The sequence below is a fragment of the Eucalyptus grandis genome, chromosome 8, assembly GCF_016545825.1.
Source record: "Eucalyptus grandis isolate ANBG69807.140 chromosome 8, ASM1654582v1, whole genome shotgun sequence".
NCBI lineage: Eukaryota > Viridiplantae > Streptophyta > Magnoliopsida > Myrtales > Myrtaceae > Eucalyptus > Eucalyptus grandis.
The window spans coordinates 72522023-72542753 of record NC_052619.1 but is presented as its reverse complement, the minus strand read 5'-3'; the positions used below and the strand labels follow the sequence as shown (position 1 = coordinate 72542753).

Here is a 20731-nt window from a genome sequence, read left to right as displayed (position 1 = left end):
ACATGAGCACGTACCCTTGGGATCATTGCACATTCCATCACCACAAGGTGGGTAAGGTTGTTTTGGGAAGGACGACATGCTTCTGATCTTCCTTTTAACAGAGAAAGAAGTAAATTATATGGAATGTTGTCGTTGGCACCACCCTTTATATAACCTTATTTGTTATGCTTGATAGCTATTTTACCATTAATGAGAAATCCAAGGGGAAATCCCTCATTATCTAAATAAAGCAAGAAAAATCTCAGTTTTAATGACCCTCATAATTATGGGAGAATTATGAAGATTCTCTGCTCAAAAAGAAAAATAAAGAATATATAGGTTATTATTGCTATTACTTTATTATGATATAATGCGTTCCAGATTCATCAAGCTTTAGACTAATCTTTGGTATTCTTATGTCCCTCCAAATCGTTATATTTAGTGCACACACCGTATTAATTTAATTTGAGGTGATTCACTAGATTAAAAATGGAGCTTTGGATCAAGGGTACACGCATATGTCCCCTTTTTAGCTACAGCTTTCGTTCACTCATGCTGTATTACCATAGCATAATTAAAGTTACCTCAAGAACAAATTGTTGATTCAGATATATTACTTTTTTTTATTTTTGTACGACATGCAGTACGTAAATCTTTTATACCAGTCATTTTCTAGTCTCTTAAACTTTTACAGTGAATGGTTGGGCACGCAAGTGCAACACGAGTTAGAAGTACATCAAAGGCTCACTCATTTACCTCAAAAACAATAATAGGCTTTGGATTAATCTTTGATAAATAGTCTGCCAAAAATAGTTTGTATTAATCGTCTTCATTTATTAGAGTGAGTGAATGACCGACCATATTCCATCTTTAGGACATGATTCAGTCTGATTAATTTTGAAGTTATACATAAGGGTAGAGACATTGCTCAGAATTTCAAATTATGTGAAAAGATGGAGATCTAGATCCACACTGAGAAGGGTAGTAGCAAATTCCTAAATACTAATTTGGCATGAGAGCTGGAAACGTAATGGAGTCAAGATAATCGGATGACCCTATGCTACTTATCATCAAAAGTGACCCATTTTGAAGTTATACATAAGGGTAGAGACATTGCTTCGAATTTCAAATTATGTGAAAAGATGGAGATCTAGAACCACACTGAGAAGGGTAGTAGCAAATTCCTAAGTACTAGTTTGGTATAAGAGCTGGAAATGTAATGGAGTCCAAATAATCGGATGACCCTATGCTGCTTATCATCAGAAGTGACCCATTTTGAAATTATAAGAAGTACATTGATTTTCAACCCGTCAATATGGTCACGTTGCGACATGTTTTAAAAGCAACCATTGCTTGATCCCGAAGAATATACCATGGGATATGAAACTAACGGTGTTTACCAAAAAATGCTAAGGTAAAATCATAGAGTTAGCTAATTTAAAAATCTGTCAAGTAAATTCTCGAATGGTGCCAGTGATCCCACCCAAGATTAAGAGCATTCTCTTAAATCGACCTAGCGAAACAGAAAAAGAGAACTTTTTCTATTCAGCCCGATTCTCGAATATGAATAGAACATATCATATACATATGCGATCATCCTCTTAATTTGAGGGATGGTGAGAATGTAAATGGTCAGTCTTCAAATTGAGGTTTAGTAACACTGTTGTATAATTCATTTTTTATGCCATCAGTGTATACTTAAATTAACTCTTCGCTAAATTCACCAAGCAGCGGAATAGAAAAAGCTCTTTTATTGATTTTTTTTCTTTATTGATATATGAGTACTAAGCAAAGAGAATATACGAAATGTTGGAAGATACGTAGCTTGACAGAATATTTGATTGATTCTAATCCGATTTGTACAGATCAATTAAGATTAGATCTAGAATAGATTGATTTGTAAGATCATTAATTTCCTTGTTCACTCTTACACTTGTATTATAATTGCTGAAGATGTACATCGATTCTATTCATTGAAGACAATAGAATACACAAAAAAATATTCTCTCCATTCTCGAGTTCTTCAAGTCTTTGCTTTTCTTCATCTTCTTACACGAAAAGAAAAGTTACTCACGAGGGGATTATCAGCATTGACAAATTTAGGCAACCTACCATTATTTCATCCACAGGGGAAGGATATATTATTCTCTCAAACATGGCGTATTAACACCTTTGCTTATTCCTCTTCTTCTTTTTCCCTTGGCATGACACAGCACGAACGTCAACCTTGACACGAAGAATCTGGATGATTCCAACTCTCAGTCTTTGTTATTCAGACATGGCCCGTCCAGGTAGATATTGGACAAGATACAGACATATTTAAACTTTGAGATATGATAACATTTATTTGGAGCAATGGAATTTCCTGGGACATTTAAAACAACTTCTAAGGAAATTAACTATGTTCATTTGGAGCTTTTATTTGACTACTGTAACTTCAGCCGTATGACATAATAAGGAAAAGAGAACTACACATATCAGGACAGAGCAGGAGATACAAAAAATTGCAGACTGTCAATAATCACCAGATCTCCCGGCCCAAAAAAATAAAAACAATAAAGAGTGATAAGATATCACAGAACTCTACAACCGCTTCCAATTGGACTATGACTAACCTGGAGCTGAATCGTCATGGGCCGAGTCGATGCCGGCCTTTCATTTCGTGGATTCACATTGATTTCAAAAAATCAATAATTGTGATTACACGTAATTTATCGACCATAAACCATGGCAAGTTCTAGTCCTTTCATTCGAATGAAGAACCCCTCACGCTTTGTAACGCGAACTCTGTTGTCCTCACTTTACAGTTCCAACATCTGAGTTCATTTTCAAAGCTAGACGTTCAAAAATTTCTGAAAATCCCCACTTATATCATCTAAATCGATTACTTCCTTTTCAGTTCTTTCTGCCTTTCTGATCTTCTCAAGGTCCAGATTCAATTCTGCGAGTTGCCTCTCAATCCTCGATCCCTTATCGGGTAATCTTGAGATCGTAACCTGCATTTGTTCAGAAGGTCGTCACAAACATTATGAACTATCGAGTCACAAATCTAAACTTCTGCTGTAAAGGCATGCTTATGCAAGGACTGTCAACTTTTTAAGACCACCAGAAAAAGGTTACATTCATCACAATAAAAGAAAAGGTATTACTCTTAATTCCTGTTCGTAATTTTTCTATGGAAAAGTATATGCCCAACAGTCTAAAACGTCCATTAAAGCAAATTTTTTTTTTTTTTTCTAAAGTGACATTCACCTTTCATAATGAGAAAATCCTATCGGATACTTAAATCCTAGACTCACAAAATAACTCATTGATCTCATGAGCCATGTAAGACGCGAGCCAAAGCTAGGATGGGCAGCTCATATATGAGATTATTTGCACTTGGTGTTTAGGAAATTAAACTTCCGACGTGCATTTAATCCATACAAACATGCTTGCATGTTAACTATTATATCAACTCCATGAGACTAAATTATGACCCCTTTAAGGGAACTCTTACCATTTGCTTCATCTGCAAGTTATTCACTTTACTAAACTATTACCGTATTTATGATTAAATGCAAAAAGGTACAAAAAGGACGGAAAGGAAATACTAAAACTAAAAGGCTAGCTTTGGTTGCATGATGAACATATTAGCTAGTACATAAAACTTTTCTCGGACCAATAGGAAGTACCTTATCAAGAAGCATGCGTGACAACCGATTGATACGTTCTTTGATATCTGATTCTGTCTGTTTACCAGAACTACCTGGGCTATGGTTTTTCTTGTTCAGTGTGACATCCTTCGGTTTGAAAGCATATGCAGCCCTGTCAAAGTCGTCATTTCATTTTTACCATCAGTAGATAAAACAACAGATGATAAATGCTAGTCTCAAAGTTAAATTCCAATAATTACTCGAAATATGATGGGGATTAACTGAAGTGACATTTCGCCATCATCAACTACTAATATTACTATGTGAATCCCTTATTTTAAATTGAATCTTAGACAAGCAGATGCAGTCGTAACATGCTTCTCCATGAATAAGCTTAGCAGGAGGGACTTGACAGACTCACTCGGGATTTCTAAAACTCTATCTGGCACCGGCAACAAAATTTAAAGGTAGGGACAAACATAATGTTGTAAGCACTGGCTTCAAGAAATTGCATGATGATTCTCAACATACCCATCAACATTACGTTCCAATGGAGCACCTGATGATGAATTACCCACAAGAGCAGAAGCCTTGATCCTGCAACCATAGTGAGAAAGCCAATGAGATTGATTTCAGATGTCATAGTAGATGTTCCACACATTGAACAATACAGGATTCAGTAATAGTGGTAAAAGTCCACATTTGATGGTTTACATTTACTTTTCTACTATGCCACCAGATGACCATCAATAGCTTCTATTGATTCTTTTCCCCGGCCTAATACAATTTTACCCTTACAGGTCTGAATTCAACTCCTGAACTTGAAAGACAAAAAAACACTTCTGTACTCAATCCAGAGTAACGAGGGAATAAATTTTTTACTATATCACTAATGCTTTTAACTCTTTTATCTTGATATGCATTTGCAGACAATCAGAAAGAAATTAAACAATTCACGAAAAAGGAAAACCATTCTGATCCATTTGTTAGACTGAATTAAATGCAATAATTGAAAGTAGCTGAAGTATGCAATATTTGGTAAAGTACCATCTGACTTCCATTTCTTCATCTGCAACTTGCACCGGTGCCGTCTTCGAGTAGAGTAAACTGTGATGACTAACACCAGCTATGCCCAAAGTATCGAGGAACTCTATGTGACTCCTTAAAGACTCATCCCTGAGGCAGTCGATACAAGAAAGTGACCCATAGAGATAAAAAAATCAAACTGATTCAATTATGATGAAGCTGTTCTATGAGCACAAAAATTCTTAACCAATAAGAAGCCAAATACCCAGTCCCCACCAAACTGTATGCATGACAAAAATGTTCAAGAAAAGAAAGAAATATCAGCCACTTTATGATATTTCATCTTTTAAACTGCCAAACATCTTGAAAGTGGAGGAAAGCAAGCCATGTCACAGAACAGGATAGCCCTTATGGCCAGTGATGATGCTAAACCGTAGAGAACAAAAGCTAGTACATCTTGACTTGGTGATCATGCTCCTCATACAACTGCTGCTGAGTTGGAGAAATGTCGAACCCCTCTGTCGGAAGGCTGAAAATTTCCTTCAGATCCTGGAACAGCCAAAGAAATCAGTCCAAACAACCCTGACCTCAAGTTTAGATAAGCATGATTTTGGGTGCTCTTCAAGGGAAATTGAGGACATAGAAAACCCAACCCCAATCTGAAGAGTTGTATCAGAGATGATCTAATACAAATAAATAAGTACCCGCTCACTAAAGTAGCGAATTTGCTCTTTATGCTCAGTTGCTGTTTTGAACAATCCTCCCTTGAATATCTGAACCAAACAGAATGGAGAAACAATAAAATGACAGGTATCATGGCAAATTCCATCCTGTGCGTCCATGCCCGTGAGCAAGCATGGCACGTTTGCAATACACTACTTATACGATATAGTGAGCCACTCACTCATAAAAAAACAAACATGATTGCATTAAATAAGATACTATCTTTTTATGAGAAAACTAGAAAAGAAATCTTATCTTGATTGGTTTATTTGACAATGCATGCAGTGACAAATGGAGTAGCAGATACATCCGGTATTTTTTAGGCATGCATCGTTTGTGCTCATCAACACACGAAAGCCAAAGAATTCTAGTGAAACACCTAAGGCTCCTGATCATAGCATTTCATAGTAACATCTGCTCCAATATAATAACGTTGTTTACCACAACAGTTCTTAAGTCATTTCTCTTATCTTAAATTGCATACAAACCCCAAAACTATCTTTCCATTTTACCAATTGAGACCATAGTATAGTTGAACGACACAAAACCTGCTTTCTGTATATCTTCTCCTCGATAGTTCCACATGTCATCAACCTATACACAATGACATCCTTCATCTGTCCAATTCGATAGGCGCGATCAACACTTTGGTTATCCGTACTGTCAATAAGAAATGCATACGTAAACTAACAGAAATATGCTCAAGATCTGCTTCTTTATTCATATATAAAAACAGCTGCAAAACATCTGAGCTACGTCTGAGAAAAGAGGGGAGGAAAACAGATGGGCAGAATTGCACCCCCCCCCCCAAAAAAAAAAAAAGAACTTAGCTTTAAAGTAATAAATACACCTTTTTTGCCAAAGAACCAAACGAATTTGCGGTAAGTGCTAATATTATTAGGACATCAGAAAATAAATAACAGCCAATGCAAGCACAAACTTGTATTGTGCCAAGAGTTTCTCCAAGTAAATTTAACTTGAAGCAATATGTAGAAGCCTACGAGTAGAAGTTAATGTCAAGAAAGTACCTTTCCTTCCAGGGAGTATGCTAATAACAACATAAGATTATATCAATAAAATAATAGCTTTTAGCTGCGTCAATTTGTTTTATGAGTCAACTAAGGGGGGATCTAGTTAACTTGTGTCAAAATTGATGATTAGATCAAGTCAAGGCTGACATGATGTTTATTACATGCGTCTGCATCATTAGTTCAGTGATATTGGTATCATGAAATATTATTTAGTATAACAGTGTGAAGCTTAAAGTTGGGTAAGAACTTGTATCATCTATCATAATAATGTTACCTATGACAAGTATGGGTTAGAACTCAAACGGTACAGAGATTCCTACTTAAAAGTTGTGGAACAGTTAATAATCCCATAATAAAGGAATAGCATTGAATATAACCTTTACAATGTAATAAATAAATAAAAATTCTTCGTTTCTTCTTTCCTCTTTCATGTACTTGCAAAAGTAGTTCAATTCATGGCTGACAATAAAATAAGCAGTGGTACCTCGGATTCCATGCTGGATCGACAACAATCACACGGTCTGCTCTTGTAAGGGTGAGGCCTAGACCGCCAACTTGAGATGTCAAGAGAAATATAGGTGCTCCAATGCCTTCTTGGAAATCCTAAGTTCATAAGATGAGAATAGCACATAAGCACGTCAAATTTACAAGCCAGACATAAATTAGCGAAATACTTACATTTACTATCTTGATCCTGTCGCTAGCTTTTGTCGTACCATCAATGCGTAAATACTCATAGCCACGGGACAGTAAGGAATCCTAATTGCAAAAGGATTCAGAAAAATCAATCGCCTGTATTGAGCCAATCAACAGTTTACTACTCCCTAAGTGTTTGGAGATATTTCAACTAAAAAATGCAGTATCAATATTGAACTTTGGAAAAGGGGAAAATTAAAATCTCGAACTACATACTGCACAAAGAAAAGCTCCAAATAAGCATAGTTTGTTCAGCATGATCTCAATAGACTTTCACAACCAACAAGCTAATTCTCGACAACTGATTTTATATTGTGACAAATCTCTTTTTCAAAAAACAATATCAACACTTCACCAAATGTAACGTAAGCAGGGAAAAAAAAGCCTTAAGGCAATATGCAAATCAACCACCACAGGATATCAAAACATAGTTTCGTTGTATCGGTGGAGAATCTCATTGTATCAGTGGAGAATAAAAAACCAGTACCCTCATCCTTGTGAGATTTAAAATCAACATGGAATAATCAGATGTGCCAGCAAAGGATAAACATTGCATTCCCCAAAACAACTTGACTAATCATCTTCAAAAGTAGTTCCAAGCATAGCCAAGTCAAACCTGGATAAGATCGAGCATCTTGCGAGTCTGAGAAAAGATAAGCACATTGTGGCCATCTGGAATTAAATTGTCCTATAAAAGAGCATCAAAATGTATTTATGGTAGGCTCTTTCAATTTCATCAATCAAATATAGATATGCAGGAACCTACCAATAATGACATTGTGAAGGATATTTTGCATGATATTATGTCATTTGTCTCCTGAAATTCATCTCTCTCACCAATATCAGCTACATGCATCGCCAATTTCTCTGCCATACCAACATCTTCAGGATTAACCACTGAATCCATCCCTTCAAGAACATCTTCAGCAGCTCTCTTTGTTAACAACAGTGGATGATCACATATCTTCTTCAAAATCTGATCAAAAGAAGTGTACAGTTATAAGCTTTTGTTTTGAAAACAAAACAAACCAAACAGTACTGTTAAATTAAATGTGTGATATAGACTGTCTACGTGTCTTCTAACAACTTGAGTTTTTGGAAAAGAAACAGGTCAAGAGTGAGTCTTGGCACTCTCTCTTACTATTATTCTAATCAGGCGTTGTCTGGATGTCCTTTAATTTTTGGGATAAGTGCACTAGAAGTCCTAAAACTTATCGCAATTGTGCAATTGAGTCCTAAAATTTCAAAAAGTGTGATCAAGTCTCGAAACTTTTAAAAGTACAATCAAGTGCTACAACTTGTCACAAAAGTGCTATCAAGTCCTAAAACTTTCAAAAAATGCAATCAATGAAAACACTTGATTCAACCAATTTGAAAAGTTTTGGGACTCAATTACATTTTCGTAATAAGTTTTATGACAAAAGTTCACTTTTATGACCAGTTTTAGGACTTTCATTGCACATATCCCTTCATTTTTTTCAAAAAATCTAAATCTTGCACTTGACTCACTTTCATTTTTCCTTAGCCTAAAACACCTGAAAACATTCAAAGTACACAAATTTTGACGCGTGGATCCCCATACAATTTTTTCGAAATTTTTCGAAATTTTGGATAGTAATTTTAATTGTGGTGTCAAGGCAAAAAGTTGCTTTTTGCATTTTAAAAGGCACAAAAAGACAAGCCCTTAGTTTTCATAGTTCTGGTCTTTGGTAATCTTGTCAATGTGATTACATCCACAACTTATGTTTCACATGTAAGTAACATTCGAAACACAAGAGGAAGTGTTGAAAAATATGCCAAATATCGGGGCCCATTCTCTAACAAGTTAACTTTTTGCTAAAAATGGCTTAAGTAGCATAGAAAGAATGATAAACTTACAGTCAGGAAATAGGATTCGCATCTATCCTCTTAGCAATCAAAGAGATGGAAATAACAGATGAGATGAAACTTTATTTTCAATCACTCATCACTTGCCTGAGAATGCATCATGCCATTTGGTGTATCATACATTAGCAAGGCATAATAAATGGATGCTGAATATATTTCAATTTTTTATGAGCCATTACCCATGCACAGACAAAGTTAGAGCACATATAAAGAACGAGACAAAGGTTAACAGTCAGAGGATACCGTCAATGCAGCAAGTGGTGAGCGGTCAAAGGAGGAAAGAACCATCTCACTGTTCAGAAAGGCTTCATAAAGTCGTCGCTGCAAATGTCAAAATTTTAGGATCAGCATGTTGAACCCTGGGACCAACACTGTGCAATAAGAGCCTAGGCTGAAGAATGCAACTTGTACCTGACAATTTGTCAATCTTAACCACACAATCAGTTCACTCTTCTTCGACAATTTGGCAACTTCTCCATCGTCTTCACGAAATACTTCACTCTTAAGGCGTCGCAAAAAGTACGGTTGAATGCGTTCCCTCAGCTCCTGTTGCAAAAGGAATTACTCCACCATATCTTTTTTTTTTTGGGCACAAATTCTACAGAAGTAAAGCAAGCTACTACCTGATATACAATATGAAACCAGAGAAGGAAAAAAGAAAAAAAAAAACCCACATGATTAACAGAGAAATGAAAGTTAACACTTACAAGAAACTATTGAGTGAAGCACAATAATCAACAGACAAGGTCAACTTAAAGAAATCTATTAGCTCAAACTTCAACAGTACCAATACTTTCTTAAGTGGCTTCATTTTTTTCTCATGCAGGGATACTTATGTCTTTTATAGAATTAGACAACCTAATGAATTGTAAAGTCCCCGCATAATAAGATAGACCACGAAAAATTACTAAGCTTTATAGTCAACAGAAACTACGGTAGCACAAGACAATGAACAAACAAAATCTTACTTTCAAGACTGCAATTCATATTTCCAACGGAGAATTTAATTTGGTAGGATTTACCAGAAAACTATGCAATATGGTTCAACATTGCCTTTTCCAAGGTTATAGGGCCTCTTTGGAGAAATTGCGTGCTTTACTAATCTTTTAGCACTGGCCAAAAGAAAATCTATAAGTTGCAAGACCGTGAAGTGTGAAATATGCTCAGTAAGGCACTCCTGTTTCAGAGCCATTGTCCTAATTTTCCTGCCATTAAACTTGTTCCTTGGAAAGCATATATCAGCAATCTGCAATGATTCATGTGGACAGAGAGCGGCCTCAGTCAAAACAAAGATATAATGGAGTCCACTCTATACGATGTTCTTGTAATTCCCATATTCCCAACTCTTGTTCTGACTCTGACTCCATGATGCTGTTTATACAGCATTTCTAATTCACTTGACTTAGTCAAGCCCATATTCCCAACTCTTGCTCTGACTCATCTGACTTAATGATGCCCAATTTCTAACTCTATGGCAAGTAGATGGCAAATCATTTAATGGAGAAACCACTACATTAAAGTACAAAAGACATACTGCTAAAAAAGAATTCAATACCTTTGCAACTGCAGAACCAATGCGCTTCTCTCTATCTGAAGCTTTTTTTTCATTTCCACGAAGTATGGGATTCTCATATTTCTCTTTAAAGCTGTAAGAATATTTCAAACTCAACCAAGGAAAAAAAAATTAAGACATGATAATGAGGATGTTTAGAAACCAGGAGAAGTACACTTTGTTATCACCCAGTAGTTCAGGACAGCAGAAGTTAAATAGCGCCCATAGTTCCTATTTAAGCATCACAAAATGGCACACAATATTAGAAAAGTATACTGTATTATTAAGACATAACAGATATGAAAGCACTGCATAAAATAGCAGCCCTAAGGATTACCCTTAGATTGTTCTGAATTGGAGTGCCACTAATGATAATGCGATGAGCAGCTGGTACCTCAAGTAAACTTTTTGCTCTCTGTGTACTCGGATTTTTTATAAGATGTCCCTGGAGTTGTCAACATCATGTGAGATATTATTGTTAGTAGTACATACCACAAGTCCTGATAAGCACATGCTATTTGTGCGTAGGAATAGGAAGAGGATGTCCCACAGATAACATGATCTAAATGAGAAAAAAGGAAGAGAAAAACAGTCTCACTAGTAAATAAGTTAGCGGCTCTTTCCCAGCTTAATGGTTGGGAAGAAGTGTTAACTAAGCATTTACCTAATTACATATAAGAGATAAATGCAAAATTATTCCGTTTTAATACAGAAGAAGTGCTAACAGAGAAAGAAGTGTTTAAGGTTCTTCCTAGCTTGACATAGGATATTCAAGAGATTTATCACATTAAATAATAACATGCGAGTCAAATATGCCAGGTGTACAGGCAAGGCACAAAAACATATAGCAATTCCTGTACAGTTTCCCCATAAGTTTCCCAACTTGTCTCATCCACCAATAACACTATCTGCAAAAAATACATATAGCACATATAGCAGAACATCTAGGATATTCCACATTGGTTCGCATATTTTTGCAGAGATATTGAACATTAAATTGAAATGCAAATGATGTTGTAACTAGGACAAGTATTACTAGTGTAAAGTACTCCCCCACTCTTTGATATCTCATTACCCAAGTCAAGGACTTAACATGTATCCTTGAGGATCTTGCCAAGCATCTCATGAAGCCAACCATGCCCATCTCTCCTATGTCTCCCTCCCTGCACTTTCTCCACATACAAATTTTGTGCAACTCCTAACCTTTGAAACATGCTCAACATAAAAAGAAGGAAAAATAATGCAAGGCAATGCTTAATGTATAAGCAAACAAGAAACATAAGGTTTCTAATTTTTGGCCCTTAAAATGCAGCAACTGCAACATCACCAATAATTTCAATATCCTCAAATAGATGGGCATCCATTTTCATCATGCATGCAAAGTTGTACGCCACATGAAGTCTTGACTATATATTAGTTATTGTCTTCTCGAGCTACTAACTGACTTCATATCAATTGCCAGTGTCGTTACCAATAAATTTCCTTCCTTTTTCTCTTCCTAATCTAATAAGACTTATATTCCTCATGAAAGGGCTTCAGAGGAAGTAGATATACATTGGGAAAAAAATAGAACGTACACATTTATAACAGACTAACATATTGCAGGTGCAGCGACTTTCCATGAGAAATGAAACTTACAGAGAACATTAAGGTGACATAGAGTTGACACATCAATCTTAATGATTTGTTCCACCAATTTCAGTGATTTTTTCCACAATTCCATTTCGAATCAAGAATAGGTGCAACAATTTTAAGGGTTTCTCCCACAACTCCATTTCAAATCAAGAATAGGCACAACAATTTTAAGGGTTTCTCCCACAACTCCATTTCGAATCAATTAAATCGAATGCTTTAAAAAGCAGGTTGCAAATTATCAAAGCGCTTTACAAAAAAAAATCTACATAAAAGGCAAAAAAGACATGTCTACAATGAACAGTTAATTAAGGAACTCGCTAAATTCAACAGTAAGGAAACCATCCTTCACAGCTTTATACCCACCTCATCAAGAATCATATAATCCCATGTGATGCTGTCCTCATCCAGCTCATCCTTAAAGTAAAAATCGCCCCGCAATGATTTTGAGTTGTTCCGCACTATATCATAAGTTGTTAAAAGAATACCTTTGTCCTACAAGCAACACAATTGAAATCAATCATCAAAAAGCTGCGCATTGACAAATAGAGCAAGAAAAAGTTGCTTAGTAACTACTAGATAAAGAAGTGTAGAAAGACTACTCCAACCAGAAAGCAAATATCTTGTTGATCTTAATATCATGAACTATTTAAGATTCTAACTTGGCATTAATAGCAACATGAAAGATACTAATTGCAAACAAGATATTTAATTGAATGATGAACATATGATCATGCACAAATTATCTTGACCGACTCCCTAGAGCTAACCAAGCAACAGAAAAACAACAACCTGAAGCACATATTGCAGTTCATATTGACGAGCCTTTGGACAAGTCCCATAGTACCTGCACACAAAATGATGACACTATCTCTTAGAAACAATTATGAGCGCACCAGTACAACCAGAGTATTTAAAGTTAAAAAGCAGGCAGCCGCACTCTTTTGTCTTTTCAGAGAGTCCTACAACCGATAATTCTTTCAACCAATGAGAAAGCAAAGTCTTTGGCGCCACAACAAGTGCCCTCCTTATCAAACGGGAATGGAACAACCCAGCTAAGAATCCACAAATCTGCAACAAAAATTGAATCTGTATCAACCATGCAAAATCAGCCATTAACAATAGTTGACGATTGCCACATAAGCACCTGCATTGTTTTACCCAAACCCATGTCGTCACCCAAAATGCCACCCTTTCCTTTACAATGCAGGGACCAAAGCCACCTTAAACCATCAACTTGATGAGCATACAACATATTCGCAATTTTGCCGGGTAATTTGTATTCGGATTTCAGGCCAGTCAAGATAAAATCCTTTTTATCATCCAGGAGTACATCATCAACAGAGTCATCTGAAACGTCAATCACATTGCCATCGCCATAATCTGTGCAGTCACTGTAAGAGTTTTCGGACGCAATTGAAAATGAGGATTCAGCACTAGCATACTCGGGCACCTCAATTTTATTCCCTTCAAAAACTGCCCGACCTTTAACTACAGGAGAATGATCCTGGAAGGTCTCATTCTGTTTAGGAACACGCTTCTTCTCAACTGACAACAGCTCAAGCCTGGAGGATAAGTCGTTAAGAATATCCCTGATATCATTTCCAATTTCCCCACAAGTTTTGGGTGGCGGTGGGGAATCGAAATCGGTAATATCAGAGAGCTTTGACTCTTCGTGAGAGGATCTATTATCTGCATCTGCACTATCCTGGGAGGAAAGTTTGCAGAGGCGTCGCCTCCCCTTCATTTTAATCTTTGCCTGTTTGTCCTCTGTCACACCAATGAACTTGGGTTCATAGGCTACGTCACCCGTTTCAGAAGCATCATAGTTTCGAGATGAAACTTCACAAAGGCTTGGTCCCTCCATGTTGACCTTCGTCGCAATCTTTTCCTCTCCACTGTCACGTGAAGAAAGTTTGCAGAGGCGACGCCTCCCTTCAATTCTAATCTTTGCTGGCTTATCTTCCTCTGTCACACTGAAGAACTCAGCCTCAAGGGCAGCTTCACCAGTTTCGGAATCATCCAAGTCTTGAGATGAAACTTCTCGAATGCATTTTCCCTCCGTGTCGACCTTCCTCGTGATCTTTTCTTCTGCAAGTCTCCCACAAAATCCCAAATGCACTATATTAAGGGTTTAAGTAAAGCATTATCTCCACTTCTGGATAGAATCATCGCCAAAGACAACTACAGAGGGCCTTTTCCCCTCCTTTTAGGCCAAAACTAATAGACCTCAATTACAAGTATAGGACTAATACTAACATGATGGAACGAAGGCCCGTAGTAGGCCAATGACAATACTGCAAAAGACTATCAATCGACAACTTCAACATTTCAGCAGAAAATTTAAAGAGCTCTAAAAAGAAATGCTTAAAAAGCTTCCTTAATTGTGAAATAGAATATCAGCTGGCTTGAGCTAACATAATCCATTAGACTTTCAAAGGCACAAAATTTTCTTCTTTAAAAGCAGATAAGAGACACTGGTTTATGGAGGAGATGAAGTTAGAAACACGCATCGGAGCAACCTCAGGATCGCAGACAAATTAGCAATAAAAAAATAAAAATAAAAAAAAGCACGGAGGAACCGAGAAGACAGTACCCAGAGGAGAGTCGAATTCCGTAATCGCTGAGAACCGAGGAACGGCGTGATCGTCGCGGAGATCACGATCGCCTTCGACGGCGGCGGACGACGACGGCCCATCCGCCTCTGCGCCGAAAACCGTCGATCCACGATCGTCTTCGGGCGATGACTCTTCCAACTCTGCACCGAAAACCACAGACCCCCGAAAGATCATCACTCCACCGCAAAGCAATTAAAAAAAAAAAAAAGAAAAGAACAAGAACCCTAATCGAGGAACGAAGAGACGGGAGCCAATCGGCGCGGGGAGAGAGGAGCGGACCCAGACGAAAAGCCGGCGGCGAGGGAGGGCGGCGAGGGCGGGGGACGCCGGCGGCGGAGGGCGGGGGCCGGTGAGGTCCTGGAGGAGGCGGTAGTGGCTGTCGTTGAGGCTCTGCGGCTTCCTTCGACTCGCCATTGCAGCAGCGGATTTCCCTTTCCTCGACCTTAGCTCTCTTCTGGAAAGCTTGCGGAAAAAATGAGGTTGTTTTGTTTGGGTGCTTTTCCCGCTTGTGGTCGGGCGTTTGAAATTTGGATTTTTTTAAATTTGGATTTGGCGTTTGATGGTTGCGACGGAGAATTTTGCCTTGAAGACTGGTTTGGATAATAGGTTTTAGTGGGGGATTTAGCGGAAATTAGGGGCTTTTTCGATTTGTTCCTCCCTCTCTTTCGCCTTCATGCTAGCAAAACGGTATGCTGGATGCTCTTTTAGGGAGAAGATTGGTCCAATTGATTTGGGAATATGTGTTAATGATTTCGAATCATTTATGCAAGTGTCAATGTAGATTATTTGTAGAGAGGATGAACTTTTCTTTTCCTTTATTTCCCTTTCATTGAGTATTGAAACTAGGCCTATGATTAACTACTTTGCCGCTGGTTGAACAAAGGCAAAACATGATGTTTTCGCGTTTGAAAATAATAAGAAACTGAAGTGAGGAAATAATGAAAAACGCTGCTTCAATTAAATCATTTTGAGATACAAATACGATAAATTATAAAAGATATTACAGATGACAATGGCCTAATTACAATTTGTACAAATTACACTAAATGAGAATGCCTAACAAAATTCAATGTCTTTAGCATGGTCTCCCCAACGATGATTTAGATGATAGAAATGTTCAATTGTCCTTCCATCCTTATTGGACACTTTCTTAATTCTTGCAAAACCCAATCATGCCTTATTACAGTCAGCTCTAAATTTTTATGGGAGAAGCCAAATCTATTGTCTTCAAAGATGCATTGATTAATACTAAATGTAGACTGTGAAGGTACAGTTGATGCAATTAGAGTCAATAGGTCGCAAAGCTATAGCAGTAATAATTAGAAGACTTTTTCACCATTTTAGAATGTTGATGTCATTGTTGCTAACTCTATCAATATATTTGAAATAATCTAATCCTAGACACATTTCCAAATCATTAATAGATGAAGACGAAAACTTAGCAAAAAGGAATAATATGTTCCTAGCAATGTCTCCAACTATAGGTTTTAGGCATTGCTCAATGAGAGCCCTATCTTTGTTCACAAGATGGAACTTGTTATATTAAATTGACTAATCTTGGAGCCAACTCACTGCATTGCCAATACTTATTCTACTTGGACATTCTCACCTAATCCTAAATTTTCGCAATATTAAATAGGGAGAGTATCGACGCTTTTAGTTTGATTCTTGTATCCAAGATTGAGGATGTGAAGAAAAAAAGGGAAACGTTTTTAAAATATGAGAGGAATTTTGCCTCTATGGCGACTCTTCTTCATTGAAGAAGGGATCACCCTCCTCATTGGCTAATTGAACGGGCATCAATGTATATAAATAGAATGACTCGGTTGCTTGATGGATAATCGTTGGCACTCGAAACGTCGGTCATACCACCCTCCCCGTTCGCCAATTGACTTACGGTCACTGATCCTGTGACCAAATATATGGTGCCTAGGCCCCCCAAAAGTCTTCCAAGCCGCACGGGCCCAATGATTGAATTCGGCCTAAAAAAGTACGTCGGGTCTAGGCGAGGCATGAGGAACAGTTGATATTATTTTTAGTTATTGTATTATTCTACTAATCTATTATAATTTAATTTCATAATTTATATTATAATTATAACTATGTTGTACCACAATAAAATCTTTCCTAGAAAGTGAAAGTATATTTGAGATTCTTGTCCCGTTCCATTCCCATCTTATTTTTCTTATCATCAAATATAAAAGTTATCAATTCAATGCAATTTCGTAATTCATCAAAGAAAGAGATTGAAATGATCATTCGATTTCGTTTCATATCTTTCCCATCTCGTCTATGTTACGAAGTGCAACATAAAGAGAAAATCTTGACTTGCCCATGTTTTGGAAACGGTGAACCTTGGCCTGAACAAACTTTTTTTTTTTTCAATGAGCGGCTCGAGTAATAATTTAGGTAAAATCTCGGCAGATTATCTGCCATTTGTCTAAGATCTACATAATCTACACAACTTGTAGTTTCTCTGCCTTGAGTTAAAAACCAATCTTCCCAACTTCGCAAATTTTGACCTTTCGGGGCGCCATTTTCTTTCAAATTAATGCAAGCTGATAAGGTGTGCTCAAACTTAAAGGTGCCAAATTCTTTACCCTTCATCTGAAAGGTTATGGTTTTATTGTACAGAATGTCTGTTCATTTTACAGATCCTCCTGCACAAGTGGAACAAGAAAGATGGTGTTTCATCTGTGGAAATAGTTCGTTTGGCGAGCAGAACAAAGTTTTTTAGCCCATAAGAAATGATAGTCGAATATTTTCAATGGGAAACCTCAATTAAGTATGACATTAATTTCCAAATGATGCACCTATAAAGCAACACAATAAAAGCCAAACTTCACGAGAAATAAAAGTCAATCTGAGAAATATACTGGTGATAAATTATTATCCCATATGCTTTTGATTTTGCTTTAATCTACTCTTAAATTAGAATAAAAAAAGATAAGCATTATGCCATAATGGCATCCAAAAACTTGATTTGAGCAGAAGAAGAGATGACAACAAATGATCACCTAAAGTTCTATAACGTCTCAAAGCGAACGAGAACGAAAGTGTCTGGTGTCGTGAGTTTGAAATCAAGTGGGCCTGTAATCGAATGGGGCATTAAAGTGGGGAACGTAAATTGTTTTTTCGGCCTTAGGTGGAACGTAATTAATAAGAAAAGTGGATGAGTTAAGGTCCTGTGATTCGAATTGGCTTGCGTGCCCCCTTCCCCGGACAAAAAAGCAACCCCAGATCATCACGATTGTGCTAGCAATACAAAAAGTAAGTAAAAAAGAGTTTCATGCAAGGCTAAATTCTCTAGCTAGATGAAACCACCGACCTCCTTAACATATTGGACTTCCCAACTTAGAGAAAAGGCAATAATAAGATTCATCATGAGGATGATGGGATTTTACAAGACATGCATAAGAGTTCCCACTAATCATCATAAAGTTGCATTAGCTTAAACGATTGTCGTCACAGAACATCGAGAGTTCTATTCCAAGTAATCATCCTCGTACAACTTTTATACAAAGTATGATCTGTTTGAAGTTTGAAATGGGCGGCTCGTTACTATGACTTACGAAATTCTCTTCATAGCATGTGTACATAACGAACAAAAGTTGGAAAAATTTACAAACCTCAAGTGACGGAATGACTTGCCTTCTCGCAGATGATGTTGCCAAACTCACAAGGTCTCCTCTTCCATGCCCCGGTTCGTATCTAGACTTGAAATCGGTACTCCTATTATCGTCATTGGCTAGAGTTGATCACAAATGTTGAACTCGCAAGATTTTTCCTGGTGATCTAATTATCCCCCTCCAGATGCCATCGATGAAGCGAGCGGCATTTCACTCTCGTGCGATTTAATGGACACATCATGGAACGAATTGCCATTTTGGTCGTTGTGATCGTTTTCGTTCGCTACAACGGCGGCTCCGAAATGCACCTGCCTCCCACCATTTCCCGGAGAATCCACATTAGAACCGTTCTTCTTTACGGATCCAGATGCCGCATTATTTTTCCCGGTCATGCTCCCGCCGAATCCACCTCCGCCCCCTCCCCTGCCACCCATTCTGTGGCTGGAGGTGCCACCAGCGTCGTCGCCACCTCCACAAACAAATCGAAAGCCGCATGTTCGAGAAATACATCGATAACTACACGTGAGAAGCCAAAAGAACCATGGAAAGCACACCAAAATCATCCCGGCATAGAGAAGCCAACTCGAAGATGTGGATTCAGGGAGGCTCATGTACCGTACGAGGAAGCCGCCGCCAATGGCTAAGCATAGCAATATGAAGGAAGCTACGAGCCATATGAACGCCCTCCCCGCCCTCGGGTCTCCTATTGGCATTTATCTGTCTTCTCGATCGCGGACCCGAAATCAAGATTTCGATGGAGAAGAAAGAGAGATTTTCTCTTCGTTGTTATTACCATCCATGTACTCGATCGTGACTCCAATCCGCAAGTCTCTCGACGTGATGTGATCAGATGGATCGGACAAGGTTGATCTCGACAAGGGTTGTTCTAGCTTCTATCGTTGCATGAGATCTGTCATGCACGAGTTCATGATCAGAGGGAAGACATGTTCAAAAGTTGTCCACGAGAAAAATGGTTAAAGACAAACCATAACCCACAAAACGAGAGAGAGAGAGAGAGAGAGAGAGAGAGAGGTGATTTGTTGTCATCTTATAGGTGGCAGTAATTAATTTGCGGCCTATAAATATCAAAGATCCGTACATTAACTTTACGTCATTAGTTGTCTTTATTTAATTTATAGTCCTTGGTTTGGTGGACAAACCTACGACACGGTTAAAAATAAAATATTTAAACATATGATCTTTTAGAGAATATAAACATGAATTACCATGCGACTGGGAAAATGAGTGACTTACACGATGCCTGATGATTATGTTGACTTCAAAGAGGGAATTTAGAAATAACGGTTGATTACTCAAGGGACAAGTGTAAAAAAACTCCTCCATTTATTGAATTTGCATCAATTTAGTCATACACATTTTAATAGTGTCAATTTAATTTTATATATTTTGACTTAATGTCAATTTACTCATAAACCTTTTGATTTGACGTCAATTCATTTCTCCCGATCAATTTTGGCCTCATTGACATGGATACTGGCTGGCTTACGTAGCATCAATAGCACCGAAGTGGACTATTTTCAATAATTTTTTATTTTTTTTTTTGTTTTTTTTTTCCCTTTTTCCCATTTTTTTTCACTCATTTCTAGTTCCTTTTGTTAATGACCAGCCACCGACCGTGGCCAATGATTGACCTTGCCAAATTTGGCTTGGCGAGGGAAGCCCTCTCGTGCCCTCAACCAGGTGAGGGTCAACATTGCCAAGCGAGGCCATCCCTCGCCTATGCTAGGGTGGCCTTACTAGATTTAGTGGGGAGCTTTTGCTCGAGCTGTCCTTGCCTAAGCCATATCTAGTGAGGTTGACCTTCGCTAGGGCTTGGCCTCCCCATGGGCGGTGATTGGTGACTGGTCACCAACAAAAGAAAAAAGAAACGAGAGAAAAAGGAAAAAAGAAAAGAAAATCAAAAAATTATTAAAATAATATTGAAAATTATCCATTTAGTCTTTGGGTACCATATAAGCTAGCCAACGTCCATGCCAGAAATATTCGATCAAAATTAGCCAAAATAACTGAATTGACACTAAATTAAAAGTTTTAAGACTAAATTAATACAAGTACAATAATTTTAGGACAAAAGTTGATATCAATGTAATATGTTTATGAATTTTATGACACTTTTTCCAATTACTTGACGAATCTTAATTATTGTAAATTACTCTCTTGTTCATCTATAATCATATACATTATTATTGTGTATTTATTTAGGCATGGTTTCTCATGGATTAGTTTGGCGAAGTTGAATAACCATTGGATTTGTTGTATTAAAAGTAAACATGTAGGCATGGAATCAGGGAATTTTATTCAT

At 37.4% G+C, this 20731-nt stretch overlaps 2 protein-coding genes across 2 annotated transcripts; both read right to left on the bottom strand.

Moving 5' to 3' along the window:
- Positions 1 to 2366: 2366 nt before the first annotated feature.
- LOC104416020 (protein CHROMATIN REMODELING 24) lies at positions 2367 to 15402 on the bottom strand. The gene is made up of 22 exons (XM_010027466.3): positions 15059 to 15402; positions 14758 to 14919; positions 13309 to 14252; positions 13102 to 13232; positions 12954 to 13008; positions 12528 to 12656; positions 10867 to 10974; positions 10705 to 10760; positions 10533 to 10623; positions 9389 to 9523; positions 9221 to 9298; positions 7857 to 8066; positions 7707 to 7778; positions 7073 to 7153; positions 6879 to 6997; positions 5912 to 6023; positions 5345 to 5413; positions 5095 to 5189; positions 4662 to 4790; positions 4146 to 4211; positions 3654 to 3786; positions 2367 to 2975 (listed from the first exon to the last, which is right to left on the bottom strand). The coding sequence occupies exons 3-22, from the start codon at positions 14026 to 14028 to the stop codon at positions 2814 to 2816; spliced, it is 2751 nt and encodes a 916-aa protein (XP_010025768.2). The 5' UTR covers positions 14029 to 14252; positions 14758 to 14919; positions 15059 to 15402; the 3' UTR covers positions 2367 to 2813.
- A 3176-nt stretch (positions 15403 to 18578) lies between these two features.
- LOC104417951 lies at positions 18579 to 19121 on the bottom strand. Its single transcript, XM_010029136.2, has one exon. It carries the CDS (start codon positions 19119 to 19121, stop codon positions 18579 to 18581), a length of 543 nt encoding a protein of 180 aa, XP_010027438.1.
- Between the last annotated feature and the right edge of the window lie 1610 nt (positions 19122 to 20731).